The sequence below is a fragment of the Zeus faber genome (assembly GCF_960531495.2).
Source record: "Zeus faber genome assembly, chromosome: 3".
Lineage (NCBI taxonomy): Eukaryota > Metazoa > Chordata > Actinopteri > Zeiformes > Zeidae > Zeus > Zeus faber.
The window spans coordinates 36,765,190-36,787,459 of NC_137190.1; the positions used below are offsets into that span (position 1 = coordinate 36,765,190).

At 41.1% G+C, this 22,270-nt stretch overlaps 1 protein-coding gene across 1 annotated transcript in view; it reads right to left on the reverse strand.

Moving 5' to 3' along the window:
- The window catches only part of ano9b (anoctamin 9b), a gene marked incomplete at its 5' end in the record, with an annotated part of 37,310 nt that extends 20,871 nt beyond the window's left edge, over positions 1-16,439 (reverse strand). The window contains 14 exons of the mRNA XM_079997358.1: positions 5,447-5,483; positions 5,830-5,994; positions 6,454-6,558; positions 6,863-6,945; positions 7,025-7,085; positions 8,495-8,588; positions 9,071-9,205; positions 10,352-10,431; positions 12,835-12,893; positions 13,878-13,927; positions 14,129-14,268; positions 14,432-14,563; positions 15,216-15,282; positions 16,402-16,439. Coding sequence (XP_079853484.1) covers positions 5,447-5,483; positions 5,830-5,994; positions 6,454-6,558; positions 6,863-6,945; positions 7,025-7,085; positions 8,495-8,588; positions 9,071-9,205; positions 10,352-10,431; positions 12,835-12,893; positions 13,878-13,927; positions 14,129-14,268; positions 14,432-14,563; positions 15,216-15,282; positions 16,402-16,439 — 1,246 coding nt within the window. The remainder of the gene's footprint in view (positions 1-5,446; positions 5,484-5,829; positions 5,995-6,453; positions 6,559-6,862; positions 6,946-7,024; positions 7,086-8,494; positions 8,589-9,070; positions 9,206-10,351; positions 10,432-12,834; positions 12,894-13,877; positions 13,928-14,128; positions 14,269-14,431; positions 14,564-15,215; positions 15,283-16,401) is intronic.
- Between the last annotated feature and the right edge of the window lie 5,831 nt (positions 16,440-22,270).

Below are 22,270 nucleotides of genomic sequence, written 5' to 3' on the forward strand. Positions count from 1 at the left end.
GGGAGAATGTCATATGGTCAGATGAAACCAAAATAGAACTTTTTGGTAAAAACTCAACTTGTCGTGTTTGGAGGAGAAAGAAAGCTGAGTTGCATCCAAAGAACACCATACCTACTGTGAAGCATGGGGGTGGAAACATCATGCTTTGGGGCTGTTTTTCTGCAAATGGACCAGGATAACTGATCCGTGTAAAGGAAAGAATGAATGGGGCCATGTATCGTGAGATTTTGAGTGAAAACCTCCTTCCATCAGCAAGGGCATTGAAGATGAAACGTGGCTGGTCTTTCAGCATGACAATCATCCCAAACACACTGCCCGGGCAACGAAGGAGTGGCTTCGTAAGAAGCATTTCAAGGTCCTGGAGTGGCCTAGCCAGTCTCCAGATCTCAACTCATAGAAAATCTTTGGAGGGAGTTGAAAGTGCGTGTTGCCCAGCGACAGCCCCAAAACATCACTACTCTAGAGGAGATCTGCATGGAGGAATGGGCCAAAATACCAGCAACATACCAGCAACAGTGTGTGAAAACCTTGTGAAGACTTACAGAAAACCTTTGACCTCTGTCATTGCAAACAATGGGTATATAACAAAGTATTGAGATGAACTTTTGTTATTGACCAAATACTTATTTTCTACCATAATTTGCAAATTAATTCTTTAAAAATCAGACAATGTGATTTTCTGGATTTTTTTTTCTCATTTTGTCTCATAGTTGAGGTATACCTATGATGAAAATAACAGGCCTCTCTCATCTTTTTAAGTGGGAGAACTTGCACAATTGGTGGCTGACTAAATACTTTTTTGCCCCACTGTATGTGCCAGTGGAAGCATATAGAGGTTAAACAATAATGGTCCCAGAATCTAACCTTGGGGCACTCCACATACAATATCCACTTTGTTTGACACAAAGTCTCCAATGGACACAAATAACTGCCTGTCCTGTAGGTAGGTTTTGAACCAGTTTAGAGCTGGGCCAGATAGGCCAACCCATTTTTGTAATCTCGCTTATAAAATCTGATGGTCAACAGTGTCAAAGGCAGCACTGAGATCCAGCAGCAGAAGAACAGATCGTTTTTGTGCATCAGTGTTTATGTGTAGATCGTTCAGAACTTTAATAAGTGCTGTTTCTGTGCTATGGTGAGGTCGAAAGCCAGATTGATAAGTGTCTAAAACGCTGTTTGAGGTTAGATAGTTGGTAAGCTGAAGGTAAACTGTTTTTTTTTCAAGTATTTTGCTGAGGAACGGCAGGTTAGAAATGGGCCTGTAGTAGGCAATAACTGTTGCATCGAGATTGCTCTTCTTCAGGAGCGGTTTAATGACAGCTGTTTTAAATGCTGCAGGGAATATACCTGATCGAAGAGAGACATTTAAAATTTCTAATACCTCATAAGCTAGGCAGTTAAAAACGGTTTTAAAAAATGTGGTAGGGAGGGGGTCCAGGCAGCAGGTGGAGGACCTGAGCTGATCAACAATATCGTCCAGTCATTTTATGTCTAAGGGGACGAAATAAGACATGACAGCAGTCATATTACTGGGGAACTGAAGGGCAGTTTCATTTCTGGATGTTGAGGCACTAATATTCTGTCGGATAGCTATAATTCTGTTACTAAGGAATGTAGCAAACTCCTCACATTTTTCAGTGGAGAGCATCTCTGACGGGGTTGTAGATGGTGGATTAATAAGTCGATCAACAGTGAAGAACAGCACTTTACTATTGTTGAGGTTTTCATTAATGATTTTAGAGAAAAAAAAGACCATCTGGCCTGTTTAATTTCTATATTTTATCAATTGAGTCTATCCTTGTAAATTTCATGATGAACCTGAAGATTTGTCTCTCTTATCATTCTGCCTGGCGACACTCTCTCTTAAGCTGCCTAACAACAGCTCAATTTCTCCAGGGGGCTGTTTGTTTTTCTATGTTTTTAGTTTTAACAGGTGCAATCTTATCAATGATATTTTGTATTTTGGAGTTGAAGTTGTTCACAGGATCCTCAGTTGATGATGCCTTGAACAGCGGTAACTTATTTACAATTCTCTTAAAAGGTTTCAATGGTATTACTGTTAATATGTTTTATAATTGTTCGGGTACCCCTCTTTTGTACAGGAAGAGCAGACACGTCAAAGAAAATGCAACAGTGTTATGAAATAGCAACATCCATGACATAGGGTACAGATATTTAGTCCTTTTGATATGACTAAGTCCAGAGCTTATTGTGGGTAGGTCCAGAAACGTGCTGAGTGAGGTCAAATGACTTCAATAGCCTAATGAAGTGTTGAGCATCTGGGTCTGTTTGATTGTCAACATGAATATTAAAATCGACTGAGATAATTTTATTTTAGTTTATAGATATAGCAAGGTGTTCAAAAGACGTGAATTCTCCGAGGAGGATTTCCTTGCAGGTATAGATAAAGAAGACAGCAGCTAATCCACCGCTTCTCTGGTCAGCTCTAGTGGTGTGGATGAACTTGAAATTAGGAGGCGCTGCCTCAATGAGTGCGACTTCATTTCTATCCAGCCAGGTCTCAGTTAATAGAGCGAAATCCAGGTTATGAGTACTTATAAGCTCATTAACTAAAAATGACTTGTTAGATAGTGACCTTACGTTTAATAGAGACATTTTTATTGTTCTGGGTGCATGGCTTTGCGGGGTACTAAGAGTTTGAGTCCGAACCAGTAGAAAATTGTTTAGATTCCTGTATGTTACAGGGAAGTTGCGTAATTTCAGTCTATGGTTTATAAGTACAGGAATTTGTAGAGCAGAGTGACAGTCCTTAATGTCCGAGTGGATCGGACTCTCCAAACATCAGCAGCGAACAGAAGATTTCAGCGTAAGTTACATGTTTAAGGCGAGGAGACGTGATCCGTAAGTGACTTTGAATGTGGCATGGTTGTTGGTGCCAGATGGGCTGGTCTGAGTATTTCAGAAACTGCTGACTTACTGGGATTTTCACGCACAACCATCTCTAGGGTTTACAGAGAATGGTCTGAAAAAGTGAAAATACCCAGTGAGCGGAAGTTGTGTGGACGAAAATGCCTTGTTGATGTCAGAGGAGAATGGGCAGATTGGTTCGAGACGATAGAAAGGCAACAGTAACTCAAATAACCACTGGTTACAACCAAGGTATGTAGAATACCATCTCTGAACGCACAAAACGTGGAACCTTGAAGCAGATGGGCTACAGCAGCAGAAGGCCAAACCGGGTGCCACTCCTTCAGCTAAGAACAGGAAAGCGAGGCTAGAATTTGCACAGGCTCACCAAAAATGGACAATAGAAGATTGGAAAAACGATGCCTGGTCTGATGAGTCTCGATTTCAGCTGCAACATTCAGATGGTAGGGTCAGAATTTGGCGTAAACAACATGAAAGCATAGCTCCATCCTGCCTTGTATCAACGGTTCAGGGTGGTGGTGGTGGTGGTGGTGGTGTAATGGTGTGGGGGATATTTTCTTGCCACACTTTGGGCCCCTTAGTACCAACTGAGCATGGTTGAAACGCATCACAGCATACCTGAGTATTGTTGCTGATCATGTCCATCCCTTTATGACCCCAGTGTACCCATCTTATGATGGCTACCCTAATTTCGGGGCTATAAGCCGCTACTTTTTATCCATGCTTTGAACCTCGCAGCTTATCCAATGACGCGGCTAACTTATGGATTTTTCCCGCTTTCACAAGCTTCATGCCGCCAAAAAACTGAGCAAAAAACACATTATGTGACGGTGCTCAGTTGTTTCACCTTAACGGGTTAAGGTGAAACAATGTAACTGTTTAGATTAAATCGAGCGCGCTCAAACTTCCCATCATTCTGATTACAGTAGCCATTTCGTCACCCTCATTATGGCAAAGACACAAAGAAATGCATATGATGCAGCTCTCAAGTTGAAGGCGATCGATCTGGCTGAGGGAAAAGGAAATAGAGCTGCTGCACAGGAGCTTGGCCTCAATGAGTCGATGATACGATGTTGGAAACAGCGGCGTGAGGAACTGACTCGGTGCAAAAAGACAAAAAAAGTTTTCGGAGGGAAGAAAAGCAGATGGCCTGAAATAGAAAATGAGCTCGAAGACTGGGTCAACACACAGAGAGCAGACGGCCGAGGTGTTTCAACTTTGCAGATCCGAGTGAAAACCAAAAGAATCGCCACCGCAATCAAGTTTGAGGATTTTACAGGTGGACCATGGAGCAATGACCGTGGAGCATTGTCAAAAAATCCACTATCATCAACGCGTTTCAAAAGGCTGGACTGCTGCGTGTTGAAGAGGGCAGCATGAGCTCAGCGGGGAATTTGATTCAAGATTCAAGATTTTTATTTGTCACATACATATACATACTTCCATACATATATGCAGTGAAATGTAATACCTTGTAATACCTTTGCCTCCGGATGAAATTGATGAGAGCGACAATGAAAACCTTCCAACATCGGATGAAGCAATTCTGAGGCTATTCAACTCCGACACCGAAGGAGATGACTTCAGTGGTTTCAGTGCGCAGAGGAGGAAGATAGTGACCAATGACTTTCTTGGTAGGCTACTGTTTACCGCTATTTCTTTATTTTTGTTACAAGCCATGTTTCCTTAAAGCCTGTGTAAAGTTCATTTTTTTCCATTTGTACCGGTAGGCACCTGCAGCTTATAGACATGTGCGGCTTATTTATGTTCAAAACAAATATTTTTAAAAAATTCAGTGGGTGCGGCTTATATTCAGGTGCGCTTAATAGTCTGGAATTTACGGTACTTCCAGCAGGGTAATGCACCATGTCATAAAGCTCAAATCATCTCAAACTGGTTTCTTGAACACAACAATGACCTCACTGTACTCCAATGGCCCCTACACTCACCAGATCTCAATCCAGTAGAGCACCTTTGGAATGTGGTGGAACGGGAGATTTGCATCATGGATGTGCAGCCGGCAAATCTGCAGCAATCTGTGTGATGCTGTCATGTCAATATGGACCAAAATCTCTGAGGAATGTTTCCAACACCTTGTTCAATCTATGCCACGACAAATGAAGGCAGTCCTGAAGGCAAAAGGGGGTCCAACCCGGTACTAGCAAGGTGTACCTAATAAAGTGGCCGGTGAGTGTATATGCATGTGTGCAGGTTGGCAGGTGTGAGATCATCATTGATGAGACAAACAATGAAGATAGCATGATCTAATACAGCAATTCTTCTCACAAACCGATGATGAAATGTGTGAGTTTCCATCCTCGGTTGCTTTGACTATAATCTGTGAGCACACTCCTGTAAAGTGGATCAATTTCGCAGCATCAACACCTGTGGAAAACTTGCATAGGCTGATGGTGCCGCATGGCTTTGCGCGCTTTAAGATACAAAAAGGAAACTTTCCCCTACGTTTAACCAAAGTCTGCTCTGACCAGGGTCCAGATTGATTCGTGTTTCGGTCCGGATCTGTACTGGGAGTCCGGTCTTTAACCCTCAGGCTTACCTATTTCACACAGCTTTAAGGCCACCCATCTGTTCAACTGTGGAGAGATCAAAGACAGTTAAAGGACAAATTCTAAATGCTAGCTGATTTGTGGCTATATAGTATAAAAGAATTCCATTCATTGGGGAAAAAAATCCAAGTCATTAATTTCTTATGGAGAATCTAAAAGCGCACGTGAAAAACTCTGACCCTCTGCAGTACAAACAATTTTGTGTCTGACCAAGGGTCAGTTATAAGGGGTATTTTTAGCTCTCAGAAATGTGTAGCTGACCAAGCTACTCGCTATTGCTGCTATACTGTATATGGGGAAGACGCTAACCCCGGGGCATGGGGGTTCCGACAGCCGGATAACGTTGTCGGATTCAGTGTAATGGTGGCTTCACCCGTGTCATGATCTGGATGGTGACGTAGTGCAGGACAGCACCCAGCATGACGGCCACCGTGTTGGCGTGGTCACTGATGAATACCCAGCTACCCTCAGACAGCAGTGGGGCAGCGACCACTCTGAACACCACCAAGGCGTGGGCCAGGCCGATGATCAGGACAAGCTAGTGAGATACATCCGTACACACACAGAAACACAAAAAAGTTGATAAACAAAGCAATAGGATATTATAATATATACTGTAAAAATGTTTACAGTTTGAAAACATGTATGCATAGTTATTAAACGGCTCTGTGGAATACACGTATCAATCAATACAGCAGAAGCTTTTCTTTTCTACAAACATCACCAGAACGAGTGTGACAGAAATGATATGGTTTACCAAATTGATAAATGGATATCCATGAAAATTACAAACAAATCTATCCTCGTGGGTTATGTTAACTTTTCTTGCTTATTTAAATCACATTATCTAAATCACAGTTGATTCGTGACTATAAAAATCATTACAAGAAACAAGCACAATGCTTAAAAACTAAAAAAGGTAGTTGATCAATGAGATTGGATGGGTTTTATTGTCTATTTTGTGTTGATATTGGTGTGTTTTTTTCTGAAAGCTTACCATGAGTGTAACCAAGATCAGAACTAAAGTGCTACGGATGTAGGAGTGTCTGAACTGCTTGGGCTTACAGTCCGTGTCGGTGACAATCTCCAGGATCAGCTCCTCCTGTCGAGCATGACACAATGACACAAGACCAACCAACTTGAACACATTCTTCCGTGGAAATTTACAGAGTACAGGCCAAACCCCACTACCGATATTCTTGACAGTTAAAGGATGATATGTTTACATGAACCATAACCTTGATTCCGCTCAATGTTGGTTCCCATAGTTGCTCTAGTACTTCAGCGTTAAAAAATAGTTTAATGACCTGCTATGAACAGTTGAATGACCTGCCTGGGTTGAAAAACAGCGAAATCAATACTTTTGTGGCGATTGGTAGAATTGTTCATAAGACAAGACACAGTACCTCTTCCTCGCACCAGTCAAAGACCTTCCACTTGGAGACGTATATGGCTCTATGTCTCTTCCACAGCTCCAGGAAGAGTGTAGCTGAGGAGTGGAAGAGAGGGATGATAACTGGAAGGGGATAGGCAGATGCAGAGGCAGAGCAGTGGTACTGCGGACTCACCCCAGATCGCCATGAACATGGCAAAGGCCACGGTGCCCTCGTTGTCAAAGAGATGGCTGACCTGCGAAACCAGGGGAAATGGTCTTGTGTCGTGAAAAGTGATATAGAAATTTCGTAGAACATTTGACTGTATATATTCGTTACCTCGATTTGTAGTATTGCAAGTATTCAGACTGTTCCCTTTTTCCACATTTTAGTACATTACAGCCTAACTTGAAAATGACTTAATTTCTCGCACCTCCTAAAATCTAAACTCAATACCCGATAAGGCAAAACACGATTTTAGAATCAAAAATATTAAATGAAATCATTAAATTGTATTAAAATAGAATACAGTCTTAAAAAAATAATAATGATATATATATATATATATATATATATATATATATATATATATATATGATTATTATGATTATTATTGCTATTATATATATATATATATATATAATAGCAATAATAATAATTTAAGCTGCAAGCAGCGATGACCGGGTCCTCAAAGTGTAAGTGCCGGCGGGACCTGATAATTCGGATTCTGCGAAAGTACGGAGCATGAAAATGACCAAAAAGCGATGGAAAAGTCACGTAAACAGTGCCTTATTTCCAACATGAAATTCTAGGCTGTGCCACGCCCACACCGTGTGACGAAAACCAAATGTTTTAATTACTTTTAATCATGAAAGTGTCTTGTGTGTCAAGCCGATAAATGGCCTAGGAGGAGTTTGCGAAAGTATAAAGCATAAAAATGACCAAAAAGTGACTAAAATTGCATCTTTAATCCAATATGGCCGACTTCCCTTTGGGTTTCAGTAATGGCGGAAATATATATTTTTTTAAGTCTAGTGATGCTGAATATGTGTACCGACTTTCATGAGTTTTCATGGAAAAAGTTAATAGGTTTAATTTTTTTTCTTTTTAGGGGGTGAAGGCAGCCATTTTGACACGCCCATGCATGGGACCCATCTAATATCAAATGACACACCGGGACTGACGAGTGTGCAAAGTTTTGAGTTTTCGAGTTTCTTAAGGGCCCAAAAGTCACGTTAACACAGTGTGTTTAAGTTAAATGTTGATGTTGAATATGTGTACCAAATTTCGTGAGTTTTCATGGAAAAAAGTAAGTAGAGTAAATGCGATGGCCGTCACTTTATAATATCAAGCAAATTGGACTACCTTACCCACAAAGGCTACCAATTATGGATAAAACGAGTATTTTTCATGGTGCGTTGTTGAGACTGTTCAGATCACTGGCAATCCAAACTAGCTAGCCAGTTGTTGGAAGTAACTGAAATATTGTCACTTGTACTTTTTTTTTTTTTAATGCATGGAAAATGTGGATGTAAAACACATTTTAATCATATGTAATGTCAATTTTAGAGATTTTTGAACCTTTATTCTCGCAACAATCATAACATCCTGTTCAATGGAACTCCAGAAATGACACAGACTAACCACTTTTGAGTTGTCCTGTACCTTAGCGTACGTACAGGTGTCAGACAGTTGCCAAACTGTGCACCTCTTGTCGCATCTAGGACACATGATGGTATCGGCCTCACACACCTCCTTACTGGGAAGAAAAAATCCTGATTGTGTTACTCCATATTCTGGGATTCCAAAGCTTTGAAACAGAGATAGTCTGCACAATAAATATGTCAAGGAACCCACACAGCTAGAAATATGTTGGACAGGATGATCTAGCTTTGGCTGATTTGAGACATGAGCAGTGTTCCAAGACAACAACAAAAAGCCTTGTGTATTACCTAAATTTTATTTTTAGATCATTTGATTGGTCGAGGATTATGTGTATATGTCTTTGACTACCGTGCCTATAAATCATTCTATGGGTAAGATTAATGATTGAGACAATTTCTATCTGTTTTGAGAAATCATAAAGTTAATCTTTTCCTCTACATTGGCTGATCATTTTGCTCAATTCACAACCATTTTCTATTTTTGTTTTTTTAACTGACTGAAATTTATTTGAGCTTTTCTTTTCACAGCTTAATGAAAGGGCAGTCGAGATAAATAGTTTTAATTGCAATGACTTACATTAGCGGATTGGTGTTGAAGAAGGCCAGTCCGTACAGAAACACCACGAGCCCCAGCGCAGCGGCAGGTACCAATAGCTTGGTATACCAGCCCAACCACAGATAGTAAAGGGCAACTTTCTCCCCGAAGTAACTCCTATTGCCAAATAAATATACAGATAGATATGATTCATGCTCATAAAAAAAAACAACTGACATACGCAGGGGTATGCAATTATTTACCCATATATGGTTGGCAAATGCCTCTACAATACATACACTATTTTGGCTAGTTATTGCAAAGTTAAAGGATAACTTCGCTATTTTTTCAATCCAGGCCTTATTCAAATGGTGGTTTCCTCATTTATTAAAATTCATAACAACCTCTCTCAAGTCTCGAGAAACTTTAACGTTCAGCTACAGCTCCTCAATGTCCTGACCTCAATGTAGGAAACGTCTAAGCCTTTAAACTCTGTAGTCACATGATTCTTGGGAGGAAAAGAAATGAAGCTAAATAAATTCCTGTTTCTAGTTTCAGCGCCAATTTAGCCAAAAAAGGTGATTTGTGAAAGTCCAAAAGAGTAAATTAAACCCTGACAGAAATGATAAAATTAAGTTTACAACCATCTGACAATAATGTGAGTTTTCAATTACCGCAAAGGAGATTTAACAAGCTTTCTTTTATTAAACATTTGCCCCATTGGACTACATCTAAACACAATGATAAGCTACAGCAGAGTGGTAAGCTTCTCAATAGTAAAGCGCTCAGCAAGAAAACATCCTATTAAGGCCTGGGTTGAAAAACAGCAAGCCTGTCCTTTAAGTCTTGAAGGAGTGTTTGTGAAGTCTCCCCTTGCTGAAGTGTCAATATACTGCCTATTATCTAAAGCTTCAACTGTCACAGTATTGTGCGCAGTGGTCGCGTATTGTTTTTAATTTTTATTGTTTATCTTTTATTACCACTGAGTATATGTGGGCTGGTCCACACCCAGGGTGATGCAACTCCAAGGGACTGACTCAGTCCAACGGACCGGCGAGTGTCCATCGACTTACGTCTGGACCAATCACTGTGCACTTACGTCAATGATGGTTCCTGTTGTGCTAGTCAGTCCCTGCCCTGGAGTAGGAGTTAAAAAAGTTCCTCAAAACAGAGTGCTAAGAACTACGAACATTCCTAGTTCCTGCGTTGCGGACATTAAAAAAAAGGGACTGTTCCTCCAATTAGTTCTGAGAACTATGAAAAAGTTCCTGGGCTGCGAAAACACCTGTCATAGAGAGAAAGAGAGATAGATGTGGGACTGACCTAACGTCGCTAACCGGCTGTCCGACAAACAGGCCTGACCAACTGGCCCAGTTCTTCTTCAGGATCTTCTGGGACTTTCTCTAGGAACCATGCGAGAAACACAAAACAGCAGTGTGAGGCAGCAGTGCCTCACAGCAAGAAGGTCCTGGGTTCGATTCCCGCCTGTTGTGCTGTTGGCTTGTCCTTCCTCCCCCCGGAGGAAGGACAAGCCAGGATGGGTTAAATGCAGAGGCCTCATTTCACCGGCCACCATCCAAAGCGTGTGTGTGTGTGCATGTGTTGTAGTGTGGTGCATTATAATTAAAGACTATTCTTCTTCTAGAACTAGAAGCTATTGAATGTGAGCTTTGATGAAACTAGAATAACTATGACCCAAGGCATTACAAGGGCACTTTTAGAGGAAGCATCTCTCTTACCATTCTCACACTCAGGCTCGGTGCTGAGGGGGGGTCATTCATTTGAACTTCTGTGCCCCCCCAGAATGAATTCAGAAAAAAACAAAACATGGCTATACATTAAGATTTTTACATATTTTAAATAGAGATGCTTTACTTGCCCGATAGCCAAATTTACAGGAAAATGTAGGCCTATTCAAAAATAAATAAAACCAACAGGGATTTGCAATAATTATAATTTATTAACCTACAAAACATACAATTACGAGGCAATAATTACAATAAATAAGATATAGATACCCAGTATAGTGTGTGTACACACACACACACACACACACACACACACACACACACACACACACACACACACACACACACACACACACACACACACACACACACACACACACACACACACACACACACACACACACACACACACACACACACCTTTATTAGGTGCACCTGTTCAATTGCTTGTTAACACAAATAGCTAATCAGCCAATCACATGGCAGCAACTCATTGCATTTAGGCATGTAGACATGGTGAGGATGACTTGCTGAAGTTCAAACCGAGCATCAGAATGGGGAAGAAAGGGGATTTAAGTGACTTTAAACGTGGCGTGGTTGTTGGTGCCAGATGGGCTGGTCTGAGTATTTCAGAAACTGCTGACCTACTGGGATTTTCACGCACAACCATCTCTAGGGTTTACAGAGAATGGTCCGAAAAAGAGAATATCCAGTGAGCGGAAGTTGTGTGGACGAAAATGACTTGTTGATGTCAGAGGTCAGAGGAGAATGGGCAGACTGGTTTGAGACGATAGAAAAGCAACAGTAACTCAAATAACCACTGGTTACAACCAAGGTATGCAGAATACCATCTCTTAAACCACAACACCTGGAACCTTGAAGCAGATGGGCTACAGAAGCAGAAGACAACATCGGGTGCCACTCCTGTCAGCTAAGAACAGGAAACTGAGGCTACAATTTGCACAGGCTCACCAATAATGGACAATAGAAGATTGGAAAAACGATGCCTGGTCTGATGAGTCTCGATTTCAGCTGCGTCATTCAGATGGTAGGGTCAGAATTTGGCGTAAACAACATGAAAGCATGGATCCATCCTGCCTTGTATCAACGGTTCAGGCTGGTGGTGGTGGTGGTGTAATGGTGTGGGGGATATTTTCTCGTCACACTTTGGGCCCCTTAGTACCAATTGAGCATGGTTTAAACGCCACATCATACCTGAGTATTGTTGCTGACCATGTCCATCCCTTTATGACCACAGTGTACCCATCTTCTGATGACTACTTCCAGCAGGATAATGCACCATGTCACAAAGCTCAAGAGGGTACGTCAGTGAAATGCCAGCATGGAAAGAAATATTTATTCGTTTGTTTTTGTTTGTTTTTATATGCTTTCATTTGAACATAAGGGGGAAACATTAAACGGGCGGTCTAGGTGCCCTCCCCCGGGATTTTGAGCATTAAAACATTTAATTTCCTACCTTCTGGGGAATTTTTATGCATCAGTTTGTGCATTTTCGGCATCAATTTATGGTGGAAAGGTCTTTATTTATGTAAACGAAAAGACAAATTGTTTTTATATGGGGGGGTGGGCAAATGCAGATGTTCTAAATATTGAGGGGGGACGCATCACCTGCATCTCTCCCGAAATCTACCTCGCTAAACGCAAACTTGGTTAACAATTGACAGGTATTTAGAGGTAGCCTAGATCTTTCCAGTGAAAAAAGCTAAATTAAAATTCTAACAACCATTCAAATACTCTGCACGCCGTTAGAAGACATTGGAGCAGGAAAGAGATTGGGAATATAACATTTAATTTAAAACAATAGGATTTTTTTAATCAAGCCTTGCATTCTTTATAATTGTGCAATTTGTTTTAGAGGATGTTAATTGAGGCTGTGGCTGCCCCATTGAACATTTTCAAGGGACACCACTGGTCTCAGACATGTATTATAGTCATAAATGTTTAACATGCTCACTACAGGAGCTCCCCAAGATCCTAGACAGCCCCTAAAAAAGAGAAATACCATGCCCGCCCCATACACAACTGCTCTGTTCTCACCTGATGAAGACAGAACATTGTCTCAAACACATCATTCTTCAGAAGTTCTTTGAGGTCCTCTGAAAGGAAAATACATCAAATAGGTCTGCGAATGTGTGGTAAACGATAGGTTCACAATTTTTAAACCCAGACCTCATTAAAATGTTGGTTCCCATCATTTATAACAAAAGAAAAATGGGGAAAATACATTAGTGCAGATGCAGTCAAAACAGCTTATTTGAGGAGTTACAAAAGGAGTCACCAAAACCTTGAAAGTAGGCTTGGGTGATCGACATTGACGAGACTATTTTATAACTATTTTTATCTGCCAGGAAAAACCACGCTGGTTCCTGACATCCGTGCCTGTCTTTTTATTTTGTCTATTGTCTATTTATTTTCATTTGTTTCCTACATGTATGAAACAAAGATCTTTAAACAAAACTGAAGGACTGTCCCGTTCCGTCCCGTTCTAAAAAAAAAAAAAAAACCTGACGCATGTCTCCCCATTGCTTTGTGTTGCTATGGGACTTAATTTAGTAAAAACTGAATGATTTTGTGTAAATACTTGTAAATTATAAATCCTGCACTTCTTTGATAGAGACTCCGCTTTTTCCACATTACATTAGCCCCCCCCCCATAAAATCGTCAATTGCTGATCGCAGCTTCCCAACGATCGCGGATTGGAATTTTGCACAATTGCCCAAGCCTACTTGAATGGCCTGATAAAAGTACTTTTTTAAACCCTTTTTTAATGTATAAAGACTGTCTCACTTTATTGGGAGCTTCCCGAAATGTAATATGTTTTTTTTTTTTTAAAGCTCAATTGTTATCCCCATTGGACTGCATTCAAGCACAAAGCTGCAGCTGAGGGGCAAGTTTCTCAAAAGTAAAGTGTTCAATGAAGTTGTGCTTTGAACAGCTATAAATGATGGGAACTAAGGTCGTAATACAGCCTGGACTGAAAAATGGCCTATACTTTGAAACACTACATATTGTTGTACTTGAGTGGCTTAATACAAAGCATGTTAATAAATAGTGGAAAAAAAGAAAATTGCTCCACCCACCTCCATTACTGAGGAAGGTGTGATTCAAAATGAAGTGGACAATTCGAATCCTAGCGAAGAAAAATAATAACTAAGAACATTCAGAAGGACGGTACTGAAAGAAAGACGGTGCAAAACACAAAGAGAAATTGACCTGATGAACTTATCAGTCAAGATCCCAAAATCATGCTGCTGGAACTTGAATGCAATGGAGAGCTTTGAACACGCACACTCCCCCCGGGACAGGCGTAAAACGGTACATGTGTTCATACCTTGTAGCCTGCAGCACTGCGCCCCTCACATCTCCGCTCCAGTTGCAGGAGTCTGAGACCTTCAGCAGGTATTTGTACTCTTCAAACACCTCCATGGGGGCGCACAGGCCGAAGAAAACCTTTTCGTTGTGGATGATTTTCTAGCATGCAAGAGATGCAGTTAGGACATACAGGATACAATTACATTTCTCAATAATAAAGAGCTCTCTGAGGGTTGTTCCGGGTAACAGATGGATATGACGGGAACATTTTCACCCTACATTTGATCCTGCTTGAACCTATCATTTAATAATAAAGTCTTACGGTGACTTTGATGTTCTTTTCCTCTAGCTTTTGAATGAAGGCCTTCTGCTTCAGTGACTTCTGGGAGGGCTCCTCCTCCCCCTCTTCCACCTTGTGGGCCACCAGCACGTAGTCATATGTCCTCTGAGTAGGCTATCCCAAAAACAAGCTGGACGTCATAAAAAACAAGCTGGACAACACTGACTTTCTCCAAATGGAGCAGTTTAATTGTCATTTCAGGTCATGGCAGTGTGATGGAGGCGCTTAGGCATTGAGAAGGACTTTGGGTGTGCAACATGCAAACGACACATTATTTTATCAACGTAATGCTGTGCTAAGAATGCAAATTCTAAGTAATTTCATTGTCGTTACATTAGCGACAAATGCTGGACAAAGACTTTGGTAAGATCATATAGTATTTAGACCATTTAGTTTGCCAAACTAGTGTTTTGTCTATCCGAAAACATAGTTAGCTAAAATAGTAGCAAAAAATTCCAGGATAATATACCACATCTGGTGAAATATCCTTGTATTTAAACATGGCACAGTGCACACTATGCTGGCAAATGTATTCTACAATGCATTGTATGGGCAAGACCAGCATTAAAGTTGCTATGCCACGTTGTCATCAACCTGCAACTATGAAAAGGAAGTGACACGCACTATGATGATGTATGTCTAAGAAGTCTTTTTTACTGACATACTAAAGCATGCTGGAGGATAGCATGCACGGGCACTTGTAATGACGTTAACCCAGTGGCGTAAAATCACTGATGTAAAGCCTGCTACGCTATCTGAATCTTACCCTTTTCAGGCAGCTCGGCAGATGAGACTGTGTATTTAACTTTTGCCATGTGCTTGAAGCTGTTTGGCTATGTGGCCATAGGTGACTCAAGCAAAAAGCTGCAATTGAATATCAGTGCACAAACGGTGAGAAAAACAACGAGCCTTTTCTTCAATAAACAATGGAAAGATATTGCATGAACTGGTTTTGAATATCATGGAGGAAGAGCTAATTTAAAAACAGGACGTACACATTGCCTATCTTGTTAAACTAAACAAATGTAAGGATAAAATTATTATCAGAATACAGCACTGTATATCCTTTTGTTCTGGGGGGTTCTCGTCATTTCCACAGGAATTAATAGAAAATGTTTGCGTTGTTGTGTAGAATGAAGGTTGATTTATCTAAAGTGCCTATCTGAGTACCTTGATTCTCTTGGGGAATAAATAGATCATTAGAACATAATTGATGTATGTTCTATCTATAGCTAGACAATGTGAGCGAAAAATGATTACGATCAACTATTTTGAATGAGGACAAAGGCCTTTACCTCCAAAAGGGGATTTTAAAACATTTGTCTCTGTCACCCCAGGAACCCCCCAGAGTTCATGTAAAGATAAATGTTTTGCTCCTACAATGTCAATTCTAATATGAAAGAATCAGATCACACTTGGCCCTGTTTACCTTCTATAGAGATGAGGGACACTCAACAGGGGAACCTAGAAGTGCATTGTCATGCAACCCGCTTCTGCCAGGTCAAGTTTGCAAGTACCTGTTATTTCCATTGTCTAGGTGGGGTCACCCAGGAGGACAGTTGGGGGGGGGGGCAGACTTGTTGGAGACCTCTGACCCAAACCACACCCTGTTTTCCTGTATAAAGCCTCCTGTCTTTCTCTGTGATATCAGATTGATCCCAGCGCTGCTTTGGAGCAGTACTGAATCTTTCTCTTTATTCTGCAGAATAAATAATCTTGAATATTCTCAGTTTTGTTTTCTTGTAGCGGGCAGATTAACCTCACCGATCATTGCGAAAGATGTACGTTCTATCTATAGCTAGAAAGACAGAACAAACATCTATCTGATAGAACAGACATGCACTTTGATGTATGTTCTATCTATAGACGGATAGATGTCTTTACATTTAACAAACAATCTATTACTAGAGCGATACTACCATCTATATCCAGGGGCAGAGAAAGATGCTCACCGGCCCTGGAAGCAGAGTCTCTCTGAGATTATAGCCATCCCTGCCGCTGTCCCAAAGTTCAATGTTTTCCTTAAACACAGATAGCATTACAAAATTGTTACCATCACCACCAGCTAATCAAACATGCACATGCAAAAACACAACCAGTGAGGCAGGCCTCAACTTGTCTATACAAAAAAAAAAAAAACTGCCACTCTTGAATCTCCTTCCTTCTCTTGTACCTGTGTTAGGTAGCATAGGCTTTAAGTCGGCTCGCTTTAAGTATGCATTATAAAGTCCCTACAGTTGATCCCATAGGATTCCTATAGAAAGAGTCTATAGAACATTACAGCAAATGCACAACATAAGACATTCCTATAGGAATCCAAATGTATTTTTCCCCACACAAGGTAAACCGGGAGTGTCCCGGCAGCTCGACTTGAGATAAATAATTTGTTTTGCCGGTGAAAATCGATGTCACAATATAATGCACCGCTAGAGTCAGTGGGTCAAAGGTTATTGAGATGGTTCCATGACCCGAGAGCGTGTGATCGTTTCATTGTCATTTAGCAGTTGCTTTTGTCCCAAACGACTTAAAATAAACTTGAAATGAACAACTCAAAATTTGGTCATGGAATCTTATATATAGGATTCCATGAAGAAATTGTCCATTGTTATGGGGCTCCGTGTTTCAGAAATCAAACATTTGCCACCGACTAGTATCTATTCTGATTGTAACTAGTATCCATTCCAATTTTACTAGTCTATTGAGTACTAGTACTTATTCGTGACTCGTGCCTTTTCTTGCTGTTACTAGTAACAAAAAACAAAAGGTTTTACCTGTAGAATCTAGTACTATTGTTGGAATAGCATTTAGTGACTAATACAAGTACTAGTAACTTTTAACTGCAACGCCCTCTTAACAGGCTTGCCGGCCTGTGCGGTGAAGCCACTTCAGATGATACAGAATGCGGCGGCGTGACTGGTGCTCAACCAGCCAAAGAGGGCACATGTCACTCCACTGCTCATCGAGCTCCACTGGTTACCTGTAGCCGCTTGGTTACCTGTAGCCGCCCGCATCAAGTTCAAGCCTCTTATGCTGGCCTACAGAGTGATTGTTGGGAATGCTCCCGCCTACTTAAATGCTCTTGTAAGAGCACATGTTGCCCCCCGGATGCTGCGCTCGTCAAATGAGCGTCGCCTGGCTCTGCTGGCCATACAGCCACGGCAATCCAGGCTATTCTCATTTGTAGTTCCACGTTGGTGGAACGAGCTGCCAAAAATGACCAGAGCGGGGACCTCCCTCTCTGTCTTTAAGAAGCACCTGAAGACCCAGCTCTTCAGTGAGTACCTCCTGTCCTAACCTACAATCACTTAGCACCACCTTGCAGTATTTATTGTTAAACGAATGTTGTTGTTACACTAATCTCTGTCGCAAAGTACTTTTTTAAACCCCGTTTTAATGTATAAAGACTGTCTCACTTTATTGGGAGCTTCCCGAAATGCAGTTTGAATGTTATTCTCCCTTGTAAGTCGCTTTGGATAAAAGCGTCTGCTAAATGACTAAATGTAAATGTAAATGTTAAGTGACTCGGTCCTATGGATTAAATGTTGAAAAAGTTAAATCGTAAAAATGTTAAGTACATTTCTAATATTATTTTCTTAAGTATGTTGGGTTTGAGACTTCCATGTTACTTTAGTAAAAAGAAAAACACATGTATATTTATACATTTCTAAAGCAATAAATAAATGGGGACTGGGGCTATCTATCAAAGTTTCGGTTGTAAATCAGGATATACAGGCATTAGTACCCATCTACAGTAAATAGCACGTGAAGATATAAACCTCCTGGCCAACCCTCCAGAATCGAAGATTTCGATTCATTCGTTTATCCGAGATTCAAGATATTGCGCTATATTTTATGTCTCCTTCGGATTTGGGTGTCCCCGTTTTAAAAACCGTGTTGTTGTTTTTCCTTCTTACCTCAGAAGACCTGAAGTACTTGGTACAGTTGAGTTTCGGAGTTGACATCTCGCATTAGTTACTCCAGCGCGTGGTTCCTTGTAAACCGTAGGTAGAGATACACGCTCAGCTTTACTTCCGCGTAGATAAGTCCCGGTAGCGGTAAGACTGGACCTGCTCAGGCGATATCGTCCTTCCCCCTCACCTGGTGGCGTGACGTCGCAGAGAAACTGCAGGTGGGGGCTGGGCGATGGGATTCAAACATGACAATAGAGTATATCAGACCTGTCAACATGAGAGTTTGAAAATAAGGTACTTTTCCTGTCCCAGTGACACACCGTTCGGGGGCCTGACAACGTGTCCCTGTTACGCGTCGTTGGGTTCGCTGTTCTCTTTGGTTGCACTCCATCGAATACATCTACAAAAGAACGCCACACTGTTCTAAATGGCTTGGTTTTGGGAAGCGGTGAGCGGGAAAGCGCAACAGATCTGGCAGCGGTCCGCGGAGAGCAAATCGCGGAGATGGGCGGCGCTGCCAACCTTTTCTTTCTTTATTTATTTTGTGAAAGCTTAAAAATACGGGGTATTTACGGTAACGTAAACAACCAGGAGGACAGCGGGAAAGAAGGGTAAAATACGGTAGAATCCCGGGGAAAACGGGAGGGTTGACAGCTATGCAGTATATACACCAGCCACAACATTAATACCACTGACAGGTGAAGTGGATAAAATTGCTCATCTCCTTCCAGTGTCAACTATCAAGGGGTGGGATATATTAGGCAGCAAGTGAACAGTCAGTTCTTGAAGTTGATGTGTTGGAAGCAGGAAAAATGGGCAAGCTTAACAAACAGCAGGTCTTGTGGGGTGTTCCCGGTATGCAGTGGTTAGTCAAAAGTGGTCCAAGGAAGGACAACCAGTGACAGGGTCATGGGCGCCCGTTTTCAGGGACCTCCGGCACAGAGACAGATGAAGGGGTAGAAAACACACAAGTCTATTGTGGAGAGGGGGATTGCTCAAACAGGCCCCGGAGCAGATTTACACAGGTCATGACAAGAGAAAGGTCTCCTGAATGTGTGTGGGGATGTGGGGTTTTACCTGTTGCTCGTTAGACCAACCAACAACAGGGATGCAGCCACTCTGATCCTGGGTCCCCAATTACCTAGATCTAGGTCAGGTATGGCTGCTCAAACCACACCATCCCCACACCACACCCTGATATACAGTATATATAGATAGATATACTGTATATATCTACATTAAACATTCCGACATAGGTTTACGTTCTGCAAAAAGTAGGATAAAACAGATCATTTATCAGCCCAGCCTAACCTGTAACCACAATTTGCATAGTCCACAGGCTGCAACACTACTGTTACAGTAAAATTCTAATTTAATATAATTAATTCAAATAAGTCTATACCTATTATTTCAGTGTGGACACACAATATTCAGATTCCAACAAGAGAAAAGGAAAACAAATTGCATTAACTTTCTCAGAGCACAGGACACAATAATTCAACATGCATTCTCTAACTTATCAGAAAATAAGCCTGGAAAATAAGCCATTAGAAAATAACCTGTTATGTATATTTTGGTGTTAGGCGTTGAAGACATAGAAAAAAATGGTTGATCAAAATTCATTATATTGATATATATTTTATATAAATATCTTTCATTAGTGTTGTCGGTGGTGAAATAAATCTTAAGGTGTGACTGGATGTAAAAAAACAAATTGATAAAATGCCAGAAATTGTCCATACCATAAAATCAGAGATTTTTACGTCATTATTGGTCACTCTTGTTATAGCTTGGCATTTCTTTATTATTTATTCATTCATTCATTCATTCTCTGCGTTTTTCGGTGAAAAAGTGGGAAAAAAAAGTGTCTGAAACGGGACAACGGCAGCACGCATAGACATGGTTGAGGTCTCGTTAGAACCGGGGCGTTTCAGAAATCTTGTAGTTCAAGTTTCATCAATATCTATCTACATTTGGGGCAGATGGTATAGTCGTAATATCATTAGTATCAGGAGCGGGCTGCTTGGTGGCATCAGTTACATAAGACCAAGCTTCGTCTTTCGGAACTCATTCTTCTCCAGCCACTTGCTAGTACGACATCTAGACAGACAGCTTGAGCCAGGGCTGTTTTTAAAGGGAACTCGTGATGGAAACTAACTTGTGCTGCATTTTACAAAACCTGAAGATGTTTGTACACCGCAGGAGGTTCTAAGAACCATTGGAGGAACAAAGCTTTTATTTTGTGTCGGCAATGCATCATCCAGGACCGATCGTAATTCTTAAAACATTGTTCTTCAGGGATATTTAAACTGAACGCCAGAAGAGCAACATGCAATGACGTAAATGCATGTTGAATGGTCCAGATGTAAGTCCACACAAACTGTAGGAGCCGAAAACAGTCAAAGACATGTTGAAACAAAAAAGTTGATGAAATGTCTGAGGGACGTGCAGTGTTCATGGATTGATTTCCTTCCACAGAGACACCGTGAGACAGGACTCTGGACTATGGGTAGTAGACAGGCACGTTCTAATCTATAAGATAAAGTAATAACATGCAACAAGTGTATTGGCTTGTTCTGCGTATCACCGGGACTTAGAAAACTTGTGACCACATCATTACAACAGGCGATGCTGCATTCAATTTAATTTCTCAATAGTGTAACTCATTTTAGTAGTAATGCTGATGTAAAGACGAGTGACAGCACAAACTGATGCTACGTTCCATGGGACCTCGACCTGTAATTTTGTCGATACGAAGTGATGGTGTGTTTTACGGGGAACTCGGAAAACTGTACACCCAAGTTTGACCCTGTGTTGCTGCCACCAGTTATATACATAAATACTTTTGTGCAACAGTACTTTTAACATGTAAGAAAAAAAGCTAAAAAAACATTCTGAATTTATTGAATGTTATGGCAAGCATTTTAACAGTTGTAAAAAGAAAAGACTAGCTAAAGGCCTTCAAAAGTACTTGTTTGGTTTAGTTACACGAAATAAACTTAATTTATGCTAATCAAATTATCCTTTTAGATACCAGTACTTAAGGTACAATATGTAACTTTTCCACATTAGAAAGTCTAAAAACGACTAGGCCTATGTTATATATTTTGTTAAGTTGTGTACTTTACATTAATCCAAAATGTTTCCAACAATTTTTAAACCCAGAGAAATCCGTAATTTTAATGTTATTTGTGTTGGTAGCTGACCCCCTCTACTATAACTTCCGGGGCAACACGGGAAACACCGGATGTGACGTACGTAACCTATTTTCAAACTTTGCTCTGCGTGTGAAAAATAAAGACCACAACATGATCCCACGCCTCTGACATCAGCCGACGCCATCTTGTTTGTTATTGTTTTGCCCGAGAGACCCCTAGCGGCAGAAGTTACATAATCGTACATTCAATTACGAGTAGTTTTACAAGTGAAAATGTATTTAACACTTGTAAGGCCCGTATCAGTTTTATTTTTATTTTACTTTATTTGCCTAAGAATCTCAAAGGTAACGGAGACCACATATGTATACTTCTGAAATAAGTCGCATTCAATTTTACTTATCGTATTTCAAAGTGGCTTATTCATAAATTACTCATTTTTCAGAAACGCACGGGGGGACCCGGTCGGGCTGGATCGAGCGGACGGATCCTGGAAGGCGGGACCGCCGGACGGGAGGGAGGGAGACTGCGTACACAAATTCTCAGAACTTAGGCGGCGCCACGAGAGGCACTAACTGAGTTAGAAAAGCCGACAACCTGGCCATGAGTGGATGGAAGGCCGGGGAATAAATACTGCAGGCTTGATGAGTGATGAACCTCAGGTGCGTGGGAAGGTGCAGAGGGGGCCAGGAAGGGGTTAGCGCCTGGTGACCTGTCCATGATAAATGACAGAGACGACTAGACCTTACTGATTG